The sequence below is a fragment of the Nerophis ophidion genome, linkage group LG11, assembly GCF_033978795.1.
Source record: "Nerophis ophidion isolate RoL-2023_Sa linkage group LG11, RoL_Noph_v1.0, whole genome shotgun sequence".
In the NCBI taxonomy this organism is placed as follows: Eukaryota; Metazoa; Chordata; class Actinopteri; order Syngnathiformes; family Syngnathidae; genus Nerophis; species Nerophis ophidion.
The window spans coordinates 9,926,802-9,948,796 of NC_084621.1; the positions used below are offsets into that span (position 1 = coordinate 9,926,802).

Genomic DNA, 21,995 nt, shown 5'->3' on the forward strand with positions numbered 1-21,995 from the left:
GGCCACTATGTTGCAAACTTTAATCTAAATCATAACTCATATCTCTAACCTGGATAAAGGAAAAATGAGGACATTTTCTGACAAGTTGGTACACTTTGACAGCCAATTTTTACCCGGAAATAGCGGGAACGACACAAAAAGATGCTTAGTTCCGCCCCCTTTTTCTTAGTGAGATTTTGCGTAATTTTTTATATAAAAACATTAATATAACAAGATTCTACCAGTCGGCATCCTAATGACAGCAGACATTGCACAGTAAGTGATGATTTATTATTTTTGTTGGCTCTAATAAAGTCCACGGCATGGTTCACCAACGCGGTGCCCGTAAGGACCAGATGAGTCCCTCGCTGGCCTGTTCTAAAAATAGCTCAAATAGCAGCACTTACCAGTGGGCTGCCTCTATTTTTTTAAATTGTATTTATTAAGTCATTGAAGCAATAATGGGCCTGTGTTGTGTCATTTTTAGTGGATACCAAGGTGGGTATTTTTATCGGATTAAAGGGGAACATTATCAGCAGACCTATGTAAGCGTCAATATATACCTTGATGGTGCAGAAAAAAGACCATCTATTTTTCTTAACCGATTTCCAAACTCTAAATGGGTGAATTTTGGCGAATTAAACGCCTTTCTGTTTATCGCGCTGGAGGCGATGACGTCAGAATGTGACGTCACCGAGGTAATACAGCCGCCATTTTCATTTTCTCGAACACATTACAAACACCGGGTCTCAGCTCTGTTATTTTCCGTTTATTTGACTATTTTTTTGGAACTTTAGAGACATCATGCCTCGTCGGTGTGTTGTCGGAGGGTGTAACAACACTAACAGGGAGGGATTCAAGTTGCACCACTGGCCCGAAGATGCCAAAGTAGAAATTTTACCGGCAATGACAGACATGGCACAGAGATGTATGGATAACCCGCAGATGCATTTGCAACGTTAAAGGGGAACATTATCACAATTTCAAAAGGGTTAAAAACAATAAAAATCAGTTCCCACTGGCTTGTTGTATTTTTTGAAGTTTTTTTCAAAATGTTACCGGTCTCGGAATATCCCTAAATAAAGCTTTAAAGTGCCTTATTTTCGCTATCTTCGAAACCACTGGCCATTTCCCTGTGACGTCACACAGTGCTGCCAATGTAAACAAACAATGGGAATACCACAGCAAGATATAGCGACATTAGCTCGGATTCAAACTCGGATTTCAGCGGCTTAAGCGATTCAACAGATTACGCATGTATTGAAACAGATGGTCGGAGTATGGAGGCAGATAGCGGAAACGAAATTGAAGAAGGAACTGAAGCTCTTGACCGAATAGCTATTGACGCTATACGGCCATAGCGTGGGTGTACCTAATGAAGTGGCCCATAGCATGGCTGCCTTATTAGCATCGCCGGTAAAATGTGCGGACCAAACGATCAGGACTTTCGCATCTTGTGACACTGGAGCAACTTAAATCCGTCGATTGGTAAGTGTTTGTTTCGCATTAAATGTGGGTATCTAGTTTCAAATGTACATACAGCTAGCGTAAATAGCATGTTAGCATCGATTAGCGTAGCATGTTAGCATCAATTAACTGGCAGTCATGCCGTGACCAAATATGTCTGATTAGCACATAAGTCAACAACATCAACAAAACTCACCTTTGTGATTTCGTTGACTTAATCGTTGCAAATGCACTTGCAGGTTATCCATACATCTCTGTGCCATGTCTGTCTTAGCATCGCCGGTCAAATGTGGAGACACTCTGGCACATTCAATGGGGGTCTGGCGGCAGACACTTTGGCATCTTCGGGCCAGTGGTGCAACTTGAATCCCTCCCTGTTAGTGTTGTTACACCCTCCGACAACACACCGACGAGGCATGATGTCTCCAAGGTTCCAAAAAATAGTCAAAAAAACGGAAAATAACAGAGCTGAGACCCGGTGTTTGTAATGTGAAAATGAATATGGCGGCTGTGTTACCTCGGTGACGTCACATTCTGACGTCATCACTAAAAGACCGATAAACAGAAAGGCGTTTAATTTGCTGAAATTCACTTGTTTAGAGTTCGGAAATTGGTTAAAAAAAATAGATGGTCTTTTTTCTGCACCATCAAGGTATATATTGACACTTACATAGGTTTGGTGATAATGTTCCCCTTTAAAGTTGAATCCTGGCTTTGTAGATACACTGAGACCAAGTCTAAGGTCATTGTTTTTTTGAAACTGCACCAATTTCCTCAGAGTTTTCAACACATTTGAAGTGTTTTCTCCATGAGGATGATTTTCAGAATGTGCTTGTTCTATTCACGGCCAAAGTAAAACAAAGAAAACAACCTGAAGTTGTCTACATTTTGAAGTTATCATGCAAAGATTTTACCATCACGGACCACTCGGGAATAGATTTTCTTCCATGCGGCCCCTGAGCTAAAATGAGTTTGACACCCATGCGCTAGAGAATGAAGAGTGCTTGAAACTGCATGTCAACATCTCCGTTCGGTGCCACACCCGCAAAATGCCGAAGCAACAATTTCCAGATCAACACAGTGTGAAAAAAAAAAAACAACAACAACAAAAGGAGATGACGTTTGCAGGGACCTACCACAGAACGAAGTGAAGTGAATTATATTTATATAGCACTTTTTTTCTCAAGTGACTCAAAGCGCTTTTACATAGTGAAACCCAATATCTAAGTTACATTTAAAGCAGTGTGGGTGGCACTGGGAGCAGGTGGGTAAAGTGTCTTGCCCAAGGACACAATGGCAGTAACTAGGATGGCACAAGCGGGAATCGAACCTGCAACCCTCAAGTTGCTGGCACGGCCACTCTGCCAACCGAGCTATGCCGCCCCAAGGACATACACTATTTGATTTCCTATTATGCAGCTCATTTTTATTTGACAGTTTTGGAAATATCTTGTGTGACATCATGCACAAAAGTGCACTTTATTTGTTTTAAACTATTGTAGTGGCCATATCGCCCAGCCCTATGTCAAAGAGTACCAACTTGTCGGAATACGTCCTTGTCCTTCTACTATCCAGGTGTTGAATAAAGTTTGACAAATAAGAAACAATCATGTCATCACGGCGCCGCTATGTAAATAGTTTGTCTGTGTTAGCACTTATAATAACAATATCACTAATACTTGGTTGATATTCAAGTCACAAAATGTAAATGGAGAATTGTTAGTGCTTTATGATTGTTTTTTTATGGGGTTTTATAAGTAGAGGACTTCCCATCGGCTCCGCTGTAAGCAGACTTTTATTTACGTTTATTAACGAGTTAGAATGCATTAAAATAAATCTGTTGCCATGTCTATCATGATGATTGTGACCAATAGCAAACATTCCTCTTTGAAATGTATTCACACATTTAATGGTGGCTTCACAAAAACTGCAGTAAAAATATTTGTTCTTACATTAAACGAGTTGATTTTTCCTGAAATATACACCTATTAATCATATTTTGGGAAGTTTGAACCCTTTAAAAAGGCAAGTATGAGTACATAATGCCAGTATGATTGTTGAAACTCTCCATTCCAAACATCGACAGAGACACAAAACCTACCTTTTAAGTAGATAGACATCTATCTCACAGAAAATATTTGGTGCATGCTTTTAATAGGAAAGTAGAGTGCCATCTGGTGGGCAGAAACGTAAAGTCACATTTGAAATCCTAACACAAAGGTTTGCATGAGATCATGTTAAGATAAACGTGTTATAAAAAATAGCATTTTAAATGGTTTTCATTTGGATATTTAGGAAGAAATGAAGTCATTTTTTGGGTAGCGTTGCCATCCATTTTCTACGGCTTGGGGTCGCGGGGGGTGCTGGAGCCTCTCTCTTTGCCATATTTTGGCTAATATAGTGAACATGAATGAAAGTTCAAAAATGTTAGTAAACTTAAAAATGTGAATACTTATGTAAATGGGATTTTTTTTACTTGTAATAATTCTGAAAAAAAACTTTCACATTGTCATTATGGGGTATTGTCTGTAGAATTTTGAGGACAAAAATGAATTCACCCCATTTTGGACTAAGGCTGTAACATAATTAAATGTACAAAACCCAAAACCTTTTCAACCTGTATTGAATTGAATGGACTGCAAAGTCAAGATGCTTAACGTTCAAACTGGAAAACTGTTATACTTTGCCAATATTAGCTCATTTAGAATGTTTCAGAAAAGCTGGCACAAGTGGCAAAAAAGACTGAGGAAGTTGAGGAATGCTCATCAAACACTTATTTGGAACATCCCACAGGTGTGCAGGCTAATTGGGAACAGGTGAGTCCCATGATTGGGTATAAAAGCAGCTTCCATGAAATGTTCAGTCAGAGGGTCACCACTTTGTGAACAAATGCGTGAGCATATTGTCCAACAGTTTAAGAACATTTCTCAACCAGCTATTGCAAGGAATTTATGGATTTCACCAATCTACTGTCTGTAATATCATCAAAAGGTCTGAGAATCTGGAGAAATCCCTTCACGTAAGCAGCAAGGCTGAAAACCAACATTGCATGCCCGTGACCTTCGATCCCTCAGGCGGTACTATATCAAAAATCGACATCAGTGTGTAAAGGATATCACCACATGGGCTCAGGAACATTTCAGAAAACCACTGTAGTAACTACAGTTGCTGGATACATCAGTAACTGCAAACTGTACGATGCAAAGCGAAAGCCATTTATCAACAACACCCAGAAACGCCGCCGGCTTCGCTGGGCTCGAGCTCATCTAAGATGGACTGATGCTTAGTGTAAAAGTGTTCTGTGGTCTGACGAGTCCACATTTCTAATTGTTTTTTGAAACTGTAGACGTTGTGTCCTCCGGAACAAAGAAGAAAATACCCATCCGGATTATCAAAAGCCAGCATCTGTGATGGTATGGGGATGTATTAGTGCCCAGGGCATGGGTAACTTACACATCTGTGAAGGAACCATTAATGCTGAAAGGTATAAACAGGTTTTGGAGCCACATATGTTGCCATCCAAGCAACGTTATCATGGACGCCCCTGCTTATTTCAGCAAGACAATGCCAAGCCACGTGTAAGAGTGTGGGTACTAGACTGGCTTGCATGTAGTCCAGACTATTGAGAATGTGTGGCGCAATATGAAGCCTAAAATACCACAAAGGAGACCATGGACTGTTGAACAACTTAAGCTGTACATCAAGCAAGAATGGGAAAAAAATTAAAAAATTGGTCTCCTCAGTTCCCAAATGTTTACTGAGTGTTGTTAAAAGGAAAGGCCATGTAACACAGTGGTAAAAATGCCCCTGTGTCAACTATTTTGCAATGTGTTTCTGCCATTAAATTCTAAAGTTAATGATTATCTTGCCGATTGTATTGTACCATATGTCCCGGCAAGAAATCTGCGTTCAAAAGACTCCGGCTTATTAGTGATTCCCTTTTTAGACCAGTTGATCTGCCACTTCTTTTCTTTCTCCTCTGTCCCACTCTCCCTTGTGGAGGGGGTTCTGTCCAATGACCATGGATGAAGTACTGGCTGTCCAGAGTCCAGACCCAGGATGGACCGCTCGCCTGTGTATCGGTTGGGGACATCTCTACACTGCTGATCCGCCTCCGCTTGGGATGGTTTCCTGTGGACGGGACTCTCGCTGCTGTCTTGGATCCGCTTGAACTGAACTCTTGCGGCTGTGTTGGAGCCACTATGGATTGAACTTTCACAGTATCATGTTAGACCCGCTCGACATCCATTGCTTTCGGTCCCCCACACATCTGAGGTCCTCTCCAAGGTTTCTCATAGTCAGCATTGTCACTGGCGTCCCACTGGATGTGAATTCTCCCTGCCCACTGGGTGTGAGTTTTCCTTGCCCTTTTGTGGGTTCTTCCGAGGATGTTGTAGTCGTAATGGTTTGTGCAGTCCTTTGAGACATTTGTGATTTGGGGCTATGTAAATAAACATTGATTGATTGATTATTTGCACACAAAAAAAAAGTTTCTCCGTTTGAACGTTAAATATCTTGTCTTTGCAGTCTATTCATTTGAATATAATGTGAAAAGGATTTGCAAATCATTGTGTTCTGTTTTTATTTACGAATTACACAACATGCCGACTTCACTGGTTTTGGGTTTTGTAGAAAAAGTGAAGCCTTCTTATTACTTTCCAGATGCACTCTATGTGAGGAAATAGTTGTTATGCAACATACTATGTCGGCATTAGTGTTATTTCTACAAAAAATGGCCTAGTCTTCAGCTGTAATTAGAATAATTTTATGCGGCTGAAATAGGCTCCAGCACCACCCGTGACGCCGAAAGGGACAAGCGGTAGAAAACGGAATTACCCAATTTTCTTATTTCATGTTTGCACCCTTCCAATAAATACGTTCTATGCACAAAAAAAAAAGTGTGTGACTTTATTTCTACAGAAAAAATATCGTGCATGCTGTGTTTTCACTCTTGCAATTCAATAGAGCTCCTTTGACATTTTGAGGTGTTTTTTTTTTTCATTTCGAGGTTTATATGAAGGGAAACACAAATGTCCTCTTCCTCTTTCTTTTTTACAAGCGAATTGGGAAGGCAAGACACAATTATTTTAACGGGTAAGTAGATTCTACCAGTGTGATTTATACTTAATGTTTTTGTTTTTTTTATTCATACAAATTGCAAAGAATGTGTAAAAGTGTTCTTCTGTGGCAAGAATTCATTTTGAGGAACAGAAAAATAGATGTTTTTTTTTTTTCTTCGGTGAGTCATTGCCATATAAATGTTACAGCTAAGAGAATTGTGTTACAGGTATATAACTGCTGGAATAGTACAGATGATATGGTTTTGGTACGGTTTCAAGGAGTGTAGGTTTTTGTCATGTTTGGTATCTTGCAGGGAACTTAGACTGAAGGTGAGCCGTGGGAAAAGGGAAATGAACACTCATGTGCAGTCATAAGGACATGACCTGATATTTTCATATCACTCTGATAGATGATCGGACCAGGAAAGACCTCCGAACTGTGGACTTCGGCTCTGGTATAAAAAAAAAAAAAAAAGCTCATTCTTAAAATCAATCAATGGGGTTAAATGATATTGCATTTATATGATATCATATATAGTATACCGTATTTCCTTGACTTGCCGCCGGGTATATGTATGCGCCTGTCTAGAATTACTGTTTCGCAAAATATTATTTTTATTAGCGCATGTCTAGGATTTCCACCGGGTCAAACTCGTCACGTCACGAGTGACACTTCACCTGCCATCATTTTCAAAATGGAGGAGGCTGATTTCGATAATTTGAAATCGCATTAAGGGAAGAAGATTAAGAGCTATTCAGTAGGTTTTAAGATCCAAGCTATTGAATATGCTGAAAAGAACAGTAAGCAGCTATGTTTTATTAATATACCATAGCTGCGTGTGTCAAATATGAGTCATTACATGACTCCTGCTTCCTTGTGGTAGCGGGCGCTAGTGATCCTTTTTGCGACAACTTGGCTGCAGAAGGTGTGACAAAAAGCAGCGATTGTTTATTTTTTCCTCTCGCTTGCACTTTTAACATGGAGGATTACATATCTAAAATAACACTTTTTTTTTAAACTGGACTTTCCTTGACTTGCCGCCGGGTATATAGTATGCGCCTGCCTAGAATTACTGCCGGGTCAAACTTGTTTCGCAAAATATTATTTTTATTAGCGCATGTCTAGGATTTCCACCGGGTCAAACTCGTCACGTCACGAGTGACACTTCACCTGCCATCATTTTCAAAATGGAGGAGGCTGATTCCGATAATTTGAAATCGCATTAAGGGAAGAAGATTAAGAGCTATTTCAGTAGGCTTTAAGATCCAAGCTATTGAATATGCTAAAAAGAACAGTAAGCAGCTATGTTTTATTAATATACCGTAGCTGCGTGTGTCAAATATGAGTCATTTAATGACTACCGCCTCCTGGTGGTAGAGGGCGCTAGTGATCCTTTTTGCGATAACTCGGCTGCAGAAGGTGTGACAAAACGCAGCAAGAGTGAGCAGCGAGCGTTTATTTTTCCCTCTCGCTTGCACTTTTAACATGGAGGATTACATATCTAAAATAAAACAGTTTTTTAAACTGGACTTTCCTTGACTTGTCGCCGGGTATATAGTATGCGCCTACCTAGAATTACTGCCGGGTCAAACTTGTTTCGCAAAATATTATTTTTATTAGCGCATGTCTAGGATTTCCACCGGGTCAAACTCGTCACGTCACGAGTGACACTTCACCTGCCATCATTTCCAAAATGGAGGAGGCTGATTTCGATAATTTGAAATCGCATAAAGGGAAGAAGATTAAGAGCTATTCAGTAGGCTTTAAGATCCAAGCTATTGAATATGCTAAAAAGAACAGTAAGCAGCTATGTTTTATTAATATACCGTAGCTGCGTGTGTCAAATATGAGTCATTTAATGACTCCCGCCTCCTGGTGGTAGAGGGCGCTAGTGATCCTTTTTGCGATAACTCGGCTGCAGAAGGTGTGACAAAACGCAGCAAGAGTGAGCAGCGAGCGTTTATTTTTCCCTCTCGCTTGCACTTTTAACATGGAGGATTACATATCTAAAATAAAACAGTTTTTTAAACTGGACTTTCCTTGACTTGTCGCCGGGTATATAGTATGCGCCTACCTAGAATTACTGCCGGGTCAAACTTGTTTCGCAAAATATTATTTTTATTAGCGCATGTCTAGGATTTCCACCGGGTCAAACTCGTCACGTCACGAGTGACACTTCACCTGCCATCATTTCCAAAATGGAGGAGGCTGATTTCGATAATTTGAAATCGCATAAAGGGAAGAAGATTAAGAGCTATTCAGTAGGCTTTAAGATCCAAGCTACTGAATATGCAGAAAAGAACAGTAAGCAGCTATGTTTTATTAATATGCCGTAGCTGCGTGTGTCAAATATGAGTCATTAAATGACTCCCGCCTCCTGGTGGTAGTGATCCTTTTTGCGACAACACGGCTGCAGAACAAGTGACAAAAAGCAGCGATCGTTTATTTTTTCCTCTCGCTTGCACTTTTAACATGGAGGATTACATATCTAAAATAAAACAGTTTTTTAAACTGGACTTTCCTTGAATTGCCGCCGGGTATATAGTATGCGCCTGCCTAGAATTACTGCCGGGTCAAACTTGTTTCGCAAAATATTATTTTTATTAGCGCATGTCTAGGATTTCCACCGGGTCAAACCCATCACGTCACGAGTGACACTTCACCTGCCATCATTTTCAAAATGGAGGAGGCTGATTCCGATCATTTGAAATCGCATTAAGGGAAGAAGATTAAGAGCTATTTCAGTAGGCTTTAAGATCCAAGCTATTGAATATGCTTAAAAGAACAGTAAGCAGCTATGTTTTATTAATATACCGTTGCTGCGTGTGTCAAATAAGAGTCATTAAATGACTTCCGCCTCCTGGTGGTAGAGGGCGCTAGTGATCTTTTTTGCGACAACTCGGCTGCAGAAGGTGTGACAAAAAGCAGCGATCGTTTATTTTTTCCTCTCGCTTGTACTTTTAACATGGAGGATTACATATCTAAAATGAAACAGTTTTTTAAACTGGACTTTCAATGGAAGCAGGAAGTAATAAAGGGATATCTCCATCGAGACAGAGAGACTTTTAAAACTGAAGAAAGATAAGGAAGACTTCTATAATCAAGTTATCGATGCTTTTGATCAGAAGGAGCTGCGCATGGACTTCATTTATAAGTAAAGGTAAGACCATAATAACGTTTTTTTATTAAATGTGCTTTTCATGATGGTATCCTTACATCACACTCAAATTTATAAGCGCAGGCCTAAATTTACCGCATGCCTTTGGTAAGCGCCGGAGTGAGAAGAGGTTTTACAATAATTAGCGCATGCTTGCCTTTACCTCATGCCAGAATGAGAAGAGGTTTTAAATTAATTAGAGCCCCGGCGGCAATTCAAGGAACTACGGTAACCTTTATGGCAGGGGTGTCAAACTCAAATACAGAGTGGGCCATAATTCTAAACTGAACAAAGCCGCGGGCCAAAGTTGATTGATTGATTTTCATTGATACTTTTATTAGTATCATTGATACTTTTATTAGTAGATTGCACAGTTCAGTACATATTCTGTACAATTGACCACTAAATGGTAACACCCGAGTAAGTTTTCAACTTGTTCAAGACGGGGTCCACGTTAATCAACTCATGGTAAACAACAAGGTTGAACAACTGAACCTTTAACAGGGACCCAAACAAGTTTTGCATTGAATATTGAACAAGCAAGGCTTATATAACTTTATAGAGACATGCAAAATCGAGGTTTGTTAGTAGCGGGGGTGTATATTGTAGTGTCCCGGAAGAGTTAGTGCTGCAAGGGGTTCTGGGTATTTGTTCTGTTGTGTTACAGTGCGGATGTTCTCCCGAAATGTGTTTGTCATTCTTGTTTGGTGTGGGTTCACAGTGTGGTGCATATTCGTAACAGTGTTAAAGTTGTTTATAAGGCCACCCTCAGTGTGACCTGTATGACTGTTGACCAAGTATGCCTTGCATTCACTTGTGTGTGTGTGTGTGTGTGTGTGTGTAGAATCCGCATATATGTGTGTGTGTAGAATCCGCATATATTACGTGACTGGGGTTGTTGTCCGTGTGGAAATCGGGAGAAATTCGGGAGAATGGTTGTCCCGGTAGATTTTTGGGGGCGGGGGGAGGGGGTGTTTGTTGGTAGCGGGGGTGTATATTGTAGTGTCCCGGAAGAGTTAGTGCTGCAAGGGGTTCTGGGTATTTGTTCTGTTGTGTTGATGTTGTGTTACAGTGCAGATGTTCTCCCGAAATGTGTTTGTCATTCTTGTTTGTTGTGGGTTCACAGTGTGGTGCATATTTGTAACAGTGTTAAAGTTGTTTATAAGGCCACCCTCAGTGTGACCTGTATGACTGTTGACCAAGTATGCTTTGCATTCACTTGTGTGTGTGTGTGTGTGTGTGTAGAATCTGCATATATGTGTGTGTGTAGAATCCGCATATATTACGTGACTGGGGTTGTTGTCCGTGTGGAAATCGGGAGAATGGTTGTCCCGGTAGATTTTTGGGGGCGGGGGGAGGGGGTGTTTGTTGGTAGCGGGGGTGTATACTGTAGTGTCCCGGAAGAGTTAGTGCTGCAAGGGGTTCTGAGTATTTGTTCTGTTGTGTTGATGTTGTGTTACAGTGCAGATGTTCTCCCGAAATGTGTTTGTCATTCTTGTTTGTTGTGGGTACACAGTGTGGTGCATATTTGTAACAGTGTTAAAGTTGTTTATAAGGCCACCCTCAGTGTGACCTGTATGACTGTTGACCAAGTATGCTTTGCATTCACTTGTGTGTGTGTGTGTGTGTGTGTAGAATCTGCATATATGTGTGTGTGTAGAATCCGCATATATTACGTGACTGGGGTTGTTGTCCGTGTGGAAATCGGGAGAATGGTTGTCCCGGTAGATTTTTGGGGGCGGGGGGAGGGGGTGTTTGTTGGTAGCGGGGGTGTATATTGTAGTGTCCCGGAAGAGTTAGTGCTGCAAGGGGTTCTGAGTATTTGTTCTGTTGTGTTGATGTTGTGTTACAGTGCAGATGTTCTCCCGAAATGTGTTTGTCATTCTTGTTTGTTGTGGGTTCACTGAAATTCGGGAGTCTCCTGGGAAAATCGTGCGGGTTGGCAAGTATTAGAATTAGCGGTGAATGCACCGCCGGCGTATAATATCGGCGGGCCAGCTCTAATGTTAATTTAATATTGTCTCAAAGGCCAAAATAAATTACATGGCGGGCCAAATTTGGCCCGCGGGCCAGAGTTTGACACCCATGCTTTATGGGCCTCTTTATGGTCATTCAAGTTCAAAGTCCTTTTTCCCTTAGTTGTGTGGTTCAGTTATATGGACTCTGCTTCACTTTAAAGTACATTACATACTACTTATGGACTTTTGTCCTAGAAAAAGGTGATCGGCTCCATTAATGTCCTCTATGACTATGACTGAAAAAGATACTGATATTTTCTCATGTTTGGTGCTTATAAACATGTTTTCCTAGAACACACATTTTAGAACATCATTAAAAAGTAAATTTGGCGGAAGCTTTTAGTTACATAATATATAAATATTTCCAACAAAACTAATACATGTTGATAGTGTTGTACCAAAATGAATTTCGATACTTTTCTAAAAAGGGGACCACAAAAAACGGCATTATTTTATTTTAACATTAAACATATTATTGCAATTTCGTCCTTAAATAAAATAAAATAGTGAACATGCGACACAACTTGTCTTTTAGTAGTAAGTAAGCAAACAAATGCTCCTAATTTAGTCTGCTGACATATGCAGTAACATGTGCAATTTTCCATTTTATTTTGTAAAAAATATTAAGGACAAGTGGTAGAAAATGAATTAATCTACTTGTTCATTTACTGTTAATATCTACTTACTTTGACTTTTAACATGTTCTATCTACACTTCAGTTCAAATGAAATCACTTATTCTTCTGTCGTTTGGATGCTTTACATTAGTTATGGATGATATCGCAAATTTGGGCATCAATCCGATACCAAGTAGTTACAAGATCATACATTGGTCATATTCAAAGTCCTCATGTGTCCAGGGACATATTTCCTAACTTTATAAACATCCATCCATCCATTTTCAACCGCTTATTCCCTTTGGGGTACTTTATAAACATACTATAAATAAAAAAACTAAAGAAGATGTTGTAATGCCAAAAAATAGACGTAATCATAGTAATATCGACGAAATACACTCCTGTACTTGGTATCATTACAGTGGATGCCAGGTGTCGATCCACCCATGGCGTTTTACTTTGTGATGCCGGTGAGCTATGGTGTGTAGTGAAGCATTTTTAGCTAGTCCTCGTCCTGCAGGGATGATACTTGTAAGAAACGTACTTTATTTGTCGTCATGAAGGAGAGGATTCGTGATTTGAAAGTAGCTAAGAGACTGCAGACTGCAGCTGGACTTTAGCCGCTAGCTAGCCATAGCTTAAAGCAGGGGTGTCAAACTCAAATACAGAGTGGGCCAAAATTTTAAACGGAACAAAGCCGCGGGCCAAGGTTGAACAAATTAACCTTTTAATATGGACCCAAACAAGTTGGGCGATAAATATTGAACAAGCAAGGCTTATATAACTTTAGTGAAATGCAAAATCTAGTATCATTCTTGTTTGGTGTGGGTTCACAGTGTGGCGCATATTTGCAACAGTGCTAAAGTTGTTTATACGGCCACCCTCAGTGTGACCTGTATGGCTGTTGACCAAGTATGCCTTGCATTCACTTGTGTGTGTGTGTAAAAGCCACAAATATTATGTGACACGCTGTTAGTATGGAGGAAAAGCAGACGTGACGCCAGGTTGTAGAGAACGCTAAAGGCAGTGCCTTAAATGCACGCCCCCAATATAGTTATCCAGGCGGAAATCGGTAGAAATTCGGGAGAATGGTCTCACTACATTCTACAGAGGCAATATAGAAAGCCTGCTGACCAACAGCATCTCTGTCTGGACTGGAGCCTGCAGTGCCTCAGACTGGAAGTCTCTGCAGAGTGTGGTGAGGACGGCGGAAAAGATCATCAGGACTCCTCATACTCCTATCCAGGAGATTCCAAAAAGCCGCTGCCTGACCAGGGCTCAGAAAATCTGCAGGGACTCCTCCCACCCACACCAAGGACTGTTTTCACTGCTGGACTCTAGAAAGGTTCCGCAGCTTCCGTAGCAGAACCTCCAGGTTTTGTAACAGCTTCTTCCCTCAGGCCGTAAGACTCTTGAACCTGTAACAGCTTCTTCCCTCAGGCCGTAAGACTCTTGAACATCATAATAATCCCCTCATCCCCCCAAATGGATTAACTCGCTGGAATATAAAAGACAATATAACATACATCCATAAACCTGGATGTATATGCAAAAGTGCAATATATTTATCTGTAGAGTAATCTATTTATTTATATCTGCACCTTATTGATTTTTTTTATCCTGCACTACCATGAGCTAATGCAACACAATTTTGTTATTATCTGTCCTGTAAAGTTAAAATTTGAATGACAATTAAAAGGAAGTCTAAGTCTAAGAAGTCTAGTCTACCAAGTCTCCTACAGGCTTGGTCATGTTTCTGTTACGCACTTCTTCTCAGCACTATCCTTCACACTCATTTTCTTGTTGGAAAAACAAAAGGTATGTCGATATCTTACGATCACTTATAGCGAGTAAGACCTGATATTTTGGTCGGATCTTAAGGGGTTCACTGCGGCATTAGCTACAACAACTCCTGATATGTAGGCTCAAAGCCCACATTTTTGTTTATAACCTAAGGCATAACAATTGGCCAAGGGACAGCTTGTATTCTGAAAAGAACTGTAAACTGGTGCACTCTTAACCCCAGCTTACTCTATTTAAGTGGGTGACATTGTTATCACTGGCTGTCCAGAGTCCAGACCCAGGATGGACCGCTCGCCTGTATCGATTGGGGACATCTCTACGCTGCTGATCCGCCTCCGCTTGAGATGGTCTCCTGTGGACGGGACTCTCGCTGCTGTCTTGGATCCGCTTTGAACTGAACTCTCGCGGCTGTGTTGGAGCCACTATGGATTGAACTTTCACAGTATCATGTTAGACCCGCTCGACATCCATTGCTTTCGGTCCCCTAGAGGGGGGGGGGGTTGCCCACATCTGAGGTCCTCTCCAAGGTTTCTCATAGTCAGCATTGTCACTGGCGTCCCACTGCATGTGAATTCTCCCTGCCCACTGGGTGTGAGTTTTCCTTGCCCTTTTGTGGGTTCTTCCGAGGATGTTGTAGTCGTAATGATTTGTGCAGTCCTTTGAGACATTTGTGATTTGGGGCTATATAAATAAACATTGATTGATTGATTGATCACCAGGAAAGAAGAGGTCACCCACCTAGGGTCCATTCAAAAGCCTAATCTTTTCTGTGATAAAATGGCAACTAAGGTAATCAAAAAGGTCAACCAACGAACGGGATTTCTCTACAGAATCTCCTCTCTGGTCAACAAAAGCACCATGAAGATTCTAGCGGGAACTATCATTCAACCCTTTTTCAATTATGCATGCACCTCCAAAACCCTCAAATCTAGACTCCAAACATCCCAGAACAAGCTAGCCAGGTTACTTCAAGACCTCCACCTCAGATCACACCTCACTCAAACCCACTTCTCCAAAGTGGGCTGGGCTCAGGGTGGAGGACAGAGTAAAAAAACTTGCACTGAACCTAGTTTATAAAATCCGCTACACCTCCCTGATACCGAAGTATATGTCAAACTACTTCCAGAACGTTAATGACCGCCACAACCACAACACCAGGGGGAGCTCCACAAACCACGATAAACCCAAATTCCGATCTAACAATGGTCTTAACTCATTCTCTTTCTAAGCCACAACATAGTGGAATTCACTCCCAACAGGTGTAAGTAAAATAAAGTGCATCTCTAGCCTCCTTTAAAACTGCACTAAAAGAACACCTGCAGGCAACTTCAACCCTAAACTACCACCCTCCCCCCCGGATAGTAAATAATCAAATGTATATACTTGTTAATATGCTTTGTGATCTCTCTATGTCCACTACTTGCTGTACATATCCTACGAAGTCAGACCTTCACGGTTTCAATGTCCATTTCTCAGATGATGCAATTGTTGATGACTGAAGTGCTGATATCAACCAAACCTACTCCCCCTCCACATCCCACCCGCCGATTGTAAACGATTCAATGTATATACTCTGATGATTAACTTGTTTGATGACTGTATTATGATGATAGTATATATTTGTACCATGAATTGATTAACGTGAAAAACTTATTCGGGTGTTACCATTTAGTGGTCAATTGTACGGAATATGTACTGTACTGTGCCATCTACTCATTAAAATTTCAATCAATCAATCAATCAAACCCGAGGTACCACCGTGTATACACATCACATTTCTTTAAAATGAGCGTTTGACGTTTAGTCAAATAAATATTTGGTATCACTAATCTCTAACATGTGCCATATCCCAGCAGATTTACCTTGACGGACGTCCAAAATTGACATCCAAGGGAGACTGAGGACAAGAACAAGACGCCATGGCATGTGGACATTGCCAGTTGTTGCAACTTGGGGTGGCCCTCATAGCAGCCCAGATGGTGGCCACGTACACTTACCAAAACTGCATCGAGGACCAGGACTCAAATAAACAAAGCTTCAAATGCATGAACCGGAAGAAAACAAACATATCCGCCATTTTGTATGGCCTCCCAGAGTCTGTCCTCAATCTTACCATCTCAAGAAATGATATCGGGAAAATTCCAGACAAGGCATTTATTAATTTCCACAACATTCAGCAGCTCAAATTGGACAGCAACCACTTGAACACTATCGACAAGTTTGCTTTCCACAACTTACCTCAACTTCAGTATCTTGATTTGTCCTCCAACAACGTATCCCAACTGAGCTCCTCACTCTTTAGGAGCCTACTGAATCTCACTTTTCTCTCGCTGGGAGGCAATAAATTACAGCAGCTGCCAGGGGAGATTTTTTCGTCTCTCTTCAAGCTTGACACGTTAATACTGAGGGAAAACCTCATAAACAACTTTTCAAGGATTGTTGAGTCTGTGTCACACTTAAACAAACTGCAAAACCTGGACCTTTGTTTTAACAAGTTGACCTCTCTGCGCCACTCCAATGTTTCCCTTCCCAAATCTCTTGCTAAACTATTAATCTGTAATAACAATCTTTCCACATTAGAATGCGGCCCTTCCTTCCTCAAATGGGTCTCACTTTTGGATCTGTCTTACAATTCCAAACTACAGGCAATGGCCTTTAAGGAAATAGACCTTAGTCGAACCAACTACCTGAATCTGCGGTCAACTGGGGTAAAGGTAGCGACGCTTTTAAACATCACCGAGATCAACTTTGGTCATGTGGACTTTACTGGCACAGGTCTAAACAATGACAGTCTGCTCAGGGAGCTGTGCAAGATGCTGAGTTCTAAGTTGACAAGTATTAAAAAAATGCGTCTGGGTGTCAATGACATTAGATACCTAAGCTGGGACACACTGTCTGACTGCCCAAAGATCACTGAGTCTCTGGATCTATCCCAGAATAGTCTGACTTCAAAGAACAATAACGGATTACACTGTTTTGGTTTTCTGGGGAAGAATGTTTTTTTAAAAAACATTAACTACGAACATAACCTACTGACAGCCCTGAACACTTGCAGGACAAAGAAGCGTTTCTATAGTATTGAAAACCTCAGCTTCCGCTACAACCGCATCTTGCTGATTAGTAAAAATGCTTTCATTCACACACCAAACATCACAACCCTAAAGCTAAACATCAACAATGTCGCTTATCTTGATAAACATGCGCTGGATGGACTGAAGAGGCTCGAGACGCTGCGTTTGGACAACAACCTCTTAACCGACTTATTCCACTCCACTTTTAAAGATTTGATTTCTTTGCAAACCCTCAACCTACGCAACAACCGTATATCGGTCATTTTCAACAGAACCTTCCATAGCCTTGGCAAGCTGACAATACTGGACCTCGGGGGGAATAAGATCAGTAATTTTCAGTCATCTGCACTTAAGGGACTCAAAAGTCTGTCAAAATTCTACTTGGATGGAAACAATCTGAAAAAGATTGACATGTCTCTCTATCACGTATTTCAGGATACACTGACAGTGTTGGACTTAAAAAGCAATTTGATTCGCTTTTTCAAGCAAACTGTCCATGCACCATTTGTGAAGTTCAGTAAACTTCAAAATTTGAAGTTGGGTGGCCAGCGTCCACACGGCCTCACGCTTGTGCCTCACGCTTTTTTCCGCGGCCTGGGCAACCTGACTTCTCTTTATCTCAGTAACAACCAAATCTCTGACATTGCCGACGATGCCTTTGACGACCTGACAAGTTTGCGATTCCTCACGCTGGATGGGTGCTGCAATGGGAACATGGCGCTGAAACCGGGAACCTTTAAAAACCTTCAAAAATTGGCCGTATTTATTTTAGAGAATGCTGGTATTCAGACCTTCTCAAAAGATGTGTTTGGCAATCTGACCAAGTTGAACAAGCTGCAGCTCAATCACAACGGCATGCAGAGCTTTGATGTCGAGGCGTTGGAAAGTCTTCCCAATCTGCGCTACTTGGACATACGCAACCTCCCTCTCAGTTGCACCTGCAGCAACAGCCGGTTGCAAAACTGGACGTTGCACAACCCAAATGTCCAGGTGGTATACGTTTACAATCTGTCGTGCCCAAAAGGTGAGAAACACAGCTTCTACAACTATGACACCAGAGTCTGCTACATCGATCTCGCAGAGTATCTTTTCTTTAGCACAGCAGTCTTTGCAGCTCTGTTCACAGCCGTCCCGATACTTTACGTCAAACTTTACTGGAAAATGAAGTATGGCTACTATGTGTTCCGTTCCTGGTGTGGTGAGCAGTGGCGCAGGATTAAAGAGGAGGAAGAGAACTGCGCGTATGACGCATTTATTTCCTACAACTCAAACGACGAAGAGTGGGTCATGGAACAGTTGCTGCCCAACCTGGAGGGCAACGGCTCGTCATTTAAACTTTGCCTACATCATAGGGACTTTGAGCCTGGCCGGGACATCGTGGACAATATTGTCACAGCTGTGTACGGTAGTCGCAAAACCATTTGTGTCGTGAGCAGGAATTTCCTCCAAAGTGAGTGGTGCTCCCTGGAAATCCAACTGGCCAGCTACCGGCTCTTTGACGAGCACCGAGACGTCCTCCTGCTCATCTTCTTGGATACAATCACCGAGCGCCAAATGTCCTCTTACCACCGCATGAGGAAGGTCATGCTGAAGAAGACGTATCTGCGGTGGCCCGGCTCAGATGGCATTAATCCCATGCAGGCCCAAGACTTGTTCTGGAATCAGCTTCGTAGGGCGATGAAGACAGGGAGCAAACTGGAAACGGAGTACGATGACGTCGAAGACGGTGGTGCGGCTGCGGACAACTACGATTTCAGAGATTCTGATACTCGGACTTTGATTGCTGACGAAAACTTTTATATATCTTGAAATTTGATCTGTACGTCTTTCTACAACAATGTGATATTGCAGTGCTTTTTTAGTTTACTGTACAAGTCGAAACCCATCCATCCATCTATTTTCTACCACTTGTCCCTCTTGGGGTCGCGGGAGGTGCTGGAGCCTATCTTAGCTTCATTCCGGTGGAAGGCGGGGTACCCCCTGGACAAGTCTCCACATCATCGCATTACCAACACTGATAGACAGACAACATTCACACTCACACACTAGGGCCAATTTAGTGTTGCCAATCAACCTATCCCCAGGTGCATGTTTGTGAAGGTGTACCGGAGGGAACCCACGCAGTCACGGGGAGAACATGCAAACTCCACACAGCAAGATCCCGAGCCCGGGATTGAACTCAAGACCTTTGTATTGTGAGGCACATGCACCAATTCCTTTAAATCTCTAAAAACAAGGCTCAAAGGTTTGAGTGGCGTCATGTTGGAGCACAACAAAGCTGATGATATTTTTTTTAATTTACAAAACATATTAATTTCAGCAGTTGCTATTAAATAATACTTAGTTACATTATCACTCTCCAAAAGACAGCCTGTAAATGGCATTTTCGAAGGGTTGACACTTAGTTTTACGATACATTTAATTTCTCTTTCCAATTACATATCAATTAGGATTGTTCAACTATTACCTACTAAATTATTTCCAATCAGCTGTAAAAAAAAACACTATATATATATATATATATATTTGATAAATGCCCAGTACATATTTACTATAGAAATGAGAAGTGTTGGATACTATTCTTATTGCCTTATTAGTATTTGACTTTATTAAATGTTTAGGGAAGCATTTTATTAAACAGAACCAGTTTTCTTTTAACTCATTTAGAAATTGGTCAGAACTGTTTATCTATTTTATGGAGGGATGTAGTTAATCATAGAACTGCATCCAATGTTATGAAAAAAAGTATAGATTTCGAATCGATAATCATTTCAAATCAAGAATCGTATCTAAATCAAATAGTCACTAGAGATGTCCGATAATATCGGACTGCCGATATTGTCGGCCGATAAATGCTTTAAAATGAAATATCGGAAATTATCGGTACCTGTTTCAAAATATGGGTATCGGTTTCAAAAAGTAAAACTTATGACTTTTTAAAACGCTGCTGTGTACACGGACGTAAGGAGAAGTACAGAGCGCCAATAAACCTTAAAGACACTGCCTTTGTGAGCCGGCCCAGTCACGTAACATCTACGGCTTTTCACACACACACGTGAATCCAAGGCATACTTGGTCAACAGCCATACAGGTCACACTGAAGGTGGCCGTAAAAACAACTTTAACACCGTCACAAATATGCGCCACACTGTGAACCCACACCAAACAAGAAGGACAAACACTGTAACACAACATAAACACAGCAGAACAAATACCCAGACCCCCTTGCAGCACTAAGTCTTCCGGAACGCAACAATATATACCCCCCACACCCCCCACCTCAACCTCCTCATGCTCTCTCAGGGAGAGCATGTCCGAAATTCCAAGCTGCTGTTTTGAAGCTTCTTAAAAAAAATGATGCACTTTGTGACTTCAATTATAAATATGGCAGTACCATGTTGGCATTTTTTTTCATAACTTGAGTTGGACTCCTCCAAGGCTGTCCTTTGTCACCGATTCTGTTCATAACTTTTATGGACAGAATTTCTAGGCGCAGCCAAGGCGTTGAGGGGATCCGGTTTGGTGGCTGAAGGATTAGGTCTCTGCTTTTTGCAGATGATGTGGTCCTGATGGCTTCATCTGGCCGGGATCTTCAGCTCTCATTGGATCGGTTCACAGCCGAGTGTGAAGCGACCGGAATGAGAATCAGCACCTCCAAGTCCGAGTCCATGGTTCTCGCCCGGAAAAGGGTGGAGTGCCATCTCCGGGTTGGGGAGGAGACCCTGCCCCAAGTGGAGGAGTTCAAGTACCTAGGAGTCTTGTTCACGAGTGGGGGAAGAGTGGATCGTGAGATCGACAGGCGGATCGGTGCGGCGTCTTCAGTAATGCGGACGTTGTACCGATCCGTTGTGGTGAAGAAGGAGCTGAGCCGGAAGGCAAAGCTCTCAATTTACCGGTCGATCTACGTTCCCATCCTCACCTATGGTCATGAGCTTTGGGTCATGACCGAAAGGATAAGATCAGGGGTACAAGCGGCCCAAATGAGTTTGGGTCTCTCCCTTAGAGATAGGGTGAGAAGCTCTGCCATCCGGGAGGAACTCAAAGTAAAGCCGCTGCTCCTCCACATTGAGAGGAGCCAGATGAGGTGGTTCGGGCATCTGGTCAGGATGCCACCCGAAAGGCCTCCCGAGGGAGGTGTTTAGGGCACGTCCAGCTGGTAGGAGGCCACGGGGAAGACCCAGGACACGTTGGGAAGACTATGTCTCCCGGCTGGCCTGGGAACGCCTCGGGATCCCCCGGGAAGAGCTAGACGAAGTGGCTGGAGAGAGGGAAGTCTGGGCTTCCCTGCTTAGGCTGCTGCCCCCGCGACCCGACCTCGGATAAGCGGAAGATGATGGATGGATGGATGGAACTTGAGTTGATTTGATTTGGAAAACCTTCTTACATTGTTTAATGCATCCAGCGGGGCATCACAACAAAATTAGGCATAATAGTGGGTTAATTCCACGACTGTATATATCGCTATCTTTTGATATCGGTATCGGTAACTAAGAGTTGGACAATATCGGAATATTGGATATCAGCAAAAAAGCCATTATCGGACATCTCTAATAGTCACCCTCAAGAATCGAATTCCCTGCCCTTTTTCCTATATTTTTTTCAATGTATGAATAAAAAACTACTTCCTGGTAAAAGGTTCATTTTGGAGGTTCAAAATGTCTTGTATTTCTGTTTTTTATATGTTTTTTAATGACACTGAATGTTTTTTTGTTTTTGTTTTTGCAAACCAGCACATCAACATTATGATGAATGCCAAACAATTCCAAATATTCTCCAACTAATGTGTTAACATACTTGTCTACATATCCTCCATTGACGCAAAA

The 21,995-nt window shown here is 41.7% G+C and overlaps 1 protein-coding gene across 5 annotated transcripts; it reads left to right on the plus strand.

Moving 5' to 3' along the window:
* Nucleotides 1-6,382: 6,382 nt before the first annotated feature.
* On the plus strand, nt 6,383-21,981 carry tlr21 (toll-like receptor 21). Of its 5 annotated transcripts, none has more exons than XM_061915068.1 (3): nt 6,383-6,540; nt 6,917-6,961; nt 15,955-21,981. In XM_061915068.1, exon 3 carries the CDS (start codon nt 16,021-16,023, stop codon nt 18,979-18,981), a length of 2,961 nt encoding a protein of 986 aa, XP_061771052.1. In that variant the 5' UTR covers nt 6,383-6,540; nt 6,917-6,961; nt 15,955-16,020; the 3' UTR covers nt 18,982-21,981. The 5 variants fall into 5 exon arrangements, with proteins under 5 accessions (XP_061771052.1, XP_061771053.1, XP_061771051.1 ...); XM_061915069.1 differs by having other exon boundaries at nt 15,958-21,981; XM_061915070.1 differs by lacking the exon at nt 6,383-6,540 and adding an exon at nt 6,798-6,836.
* The last annotated feature ends 14 nt before the right edge of the window (nt 21,982-21,995 follow it).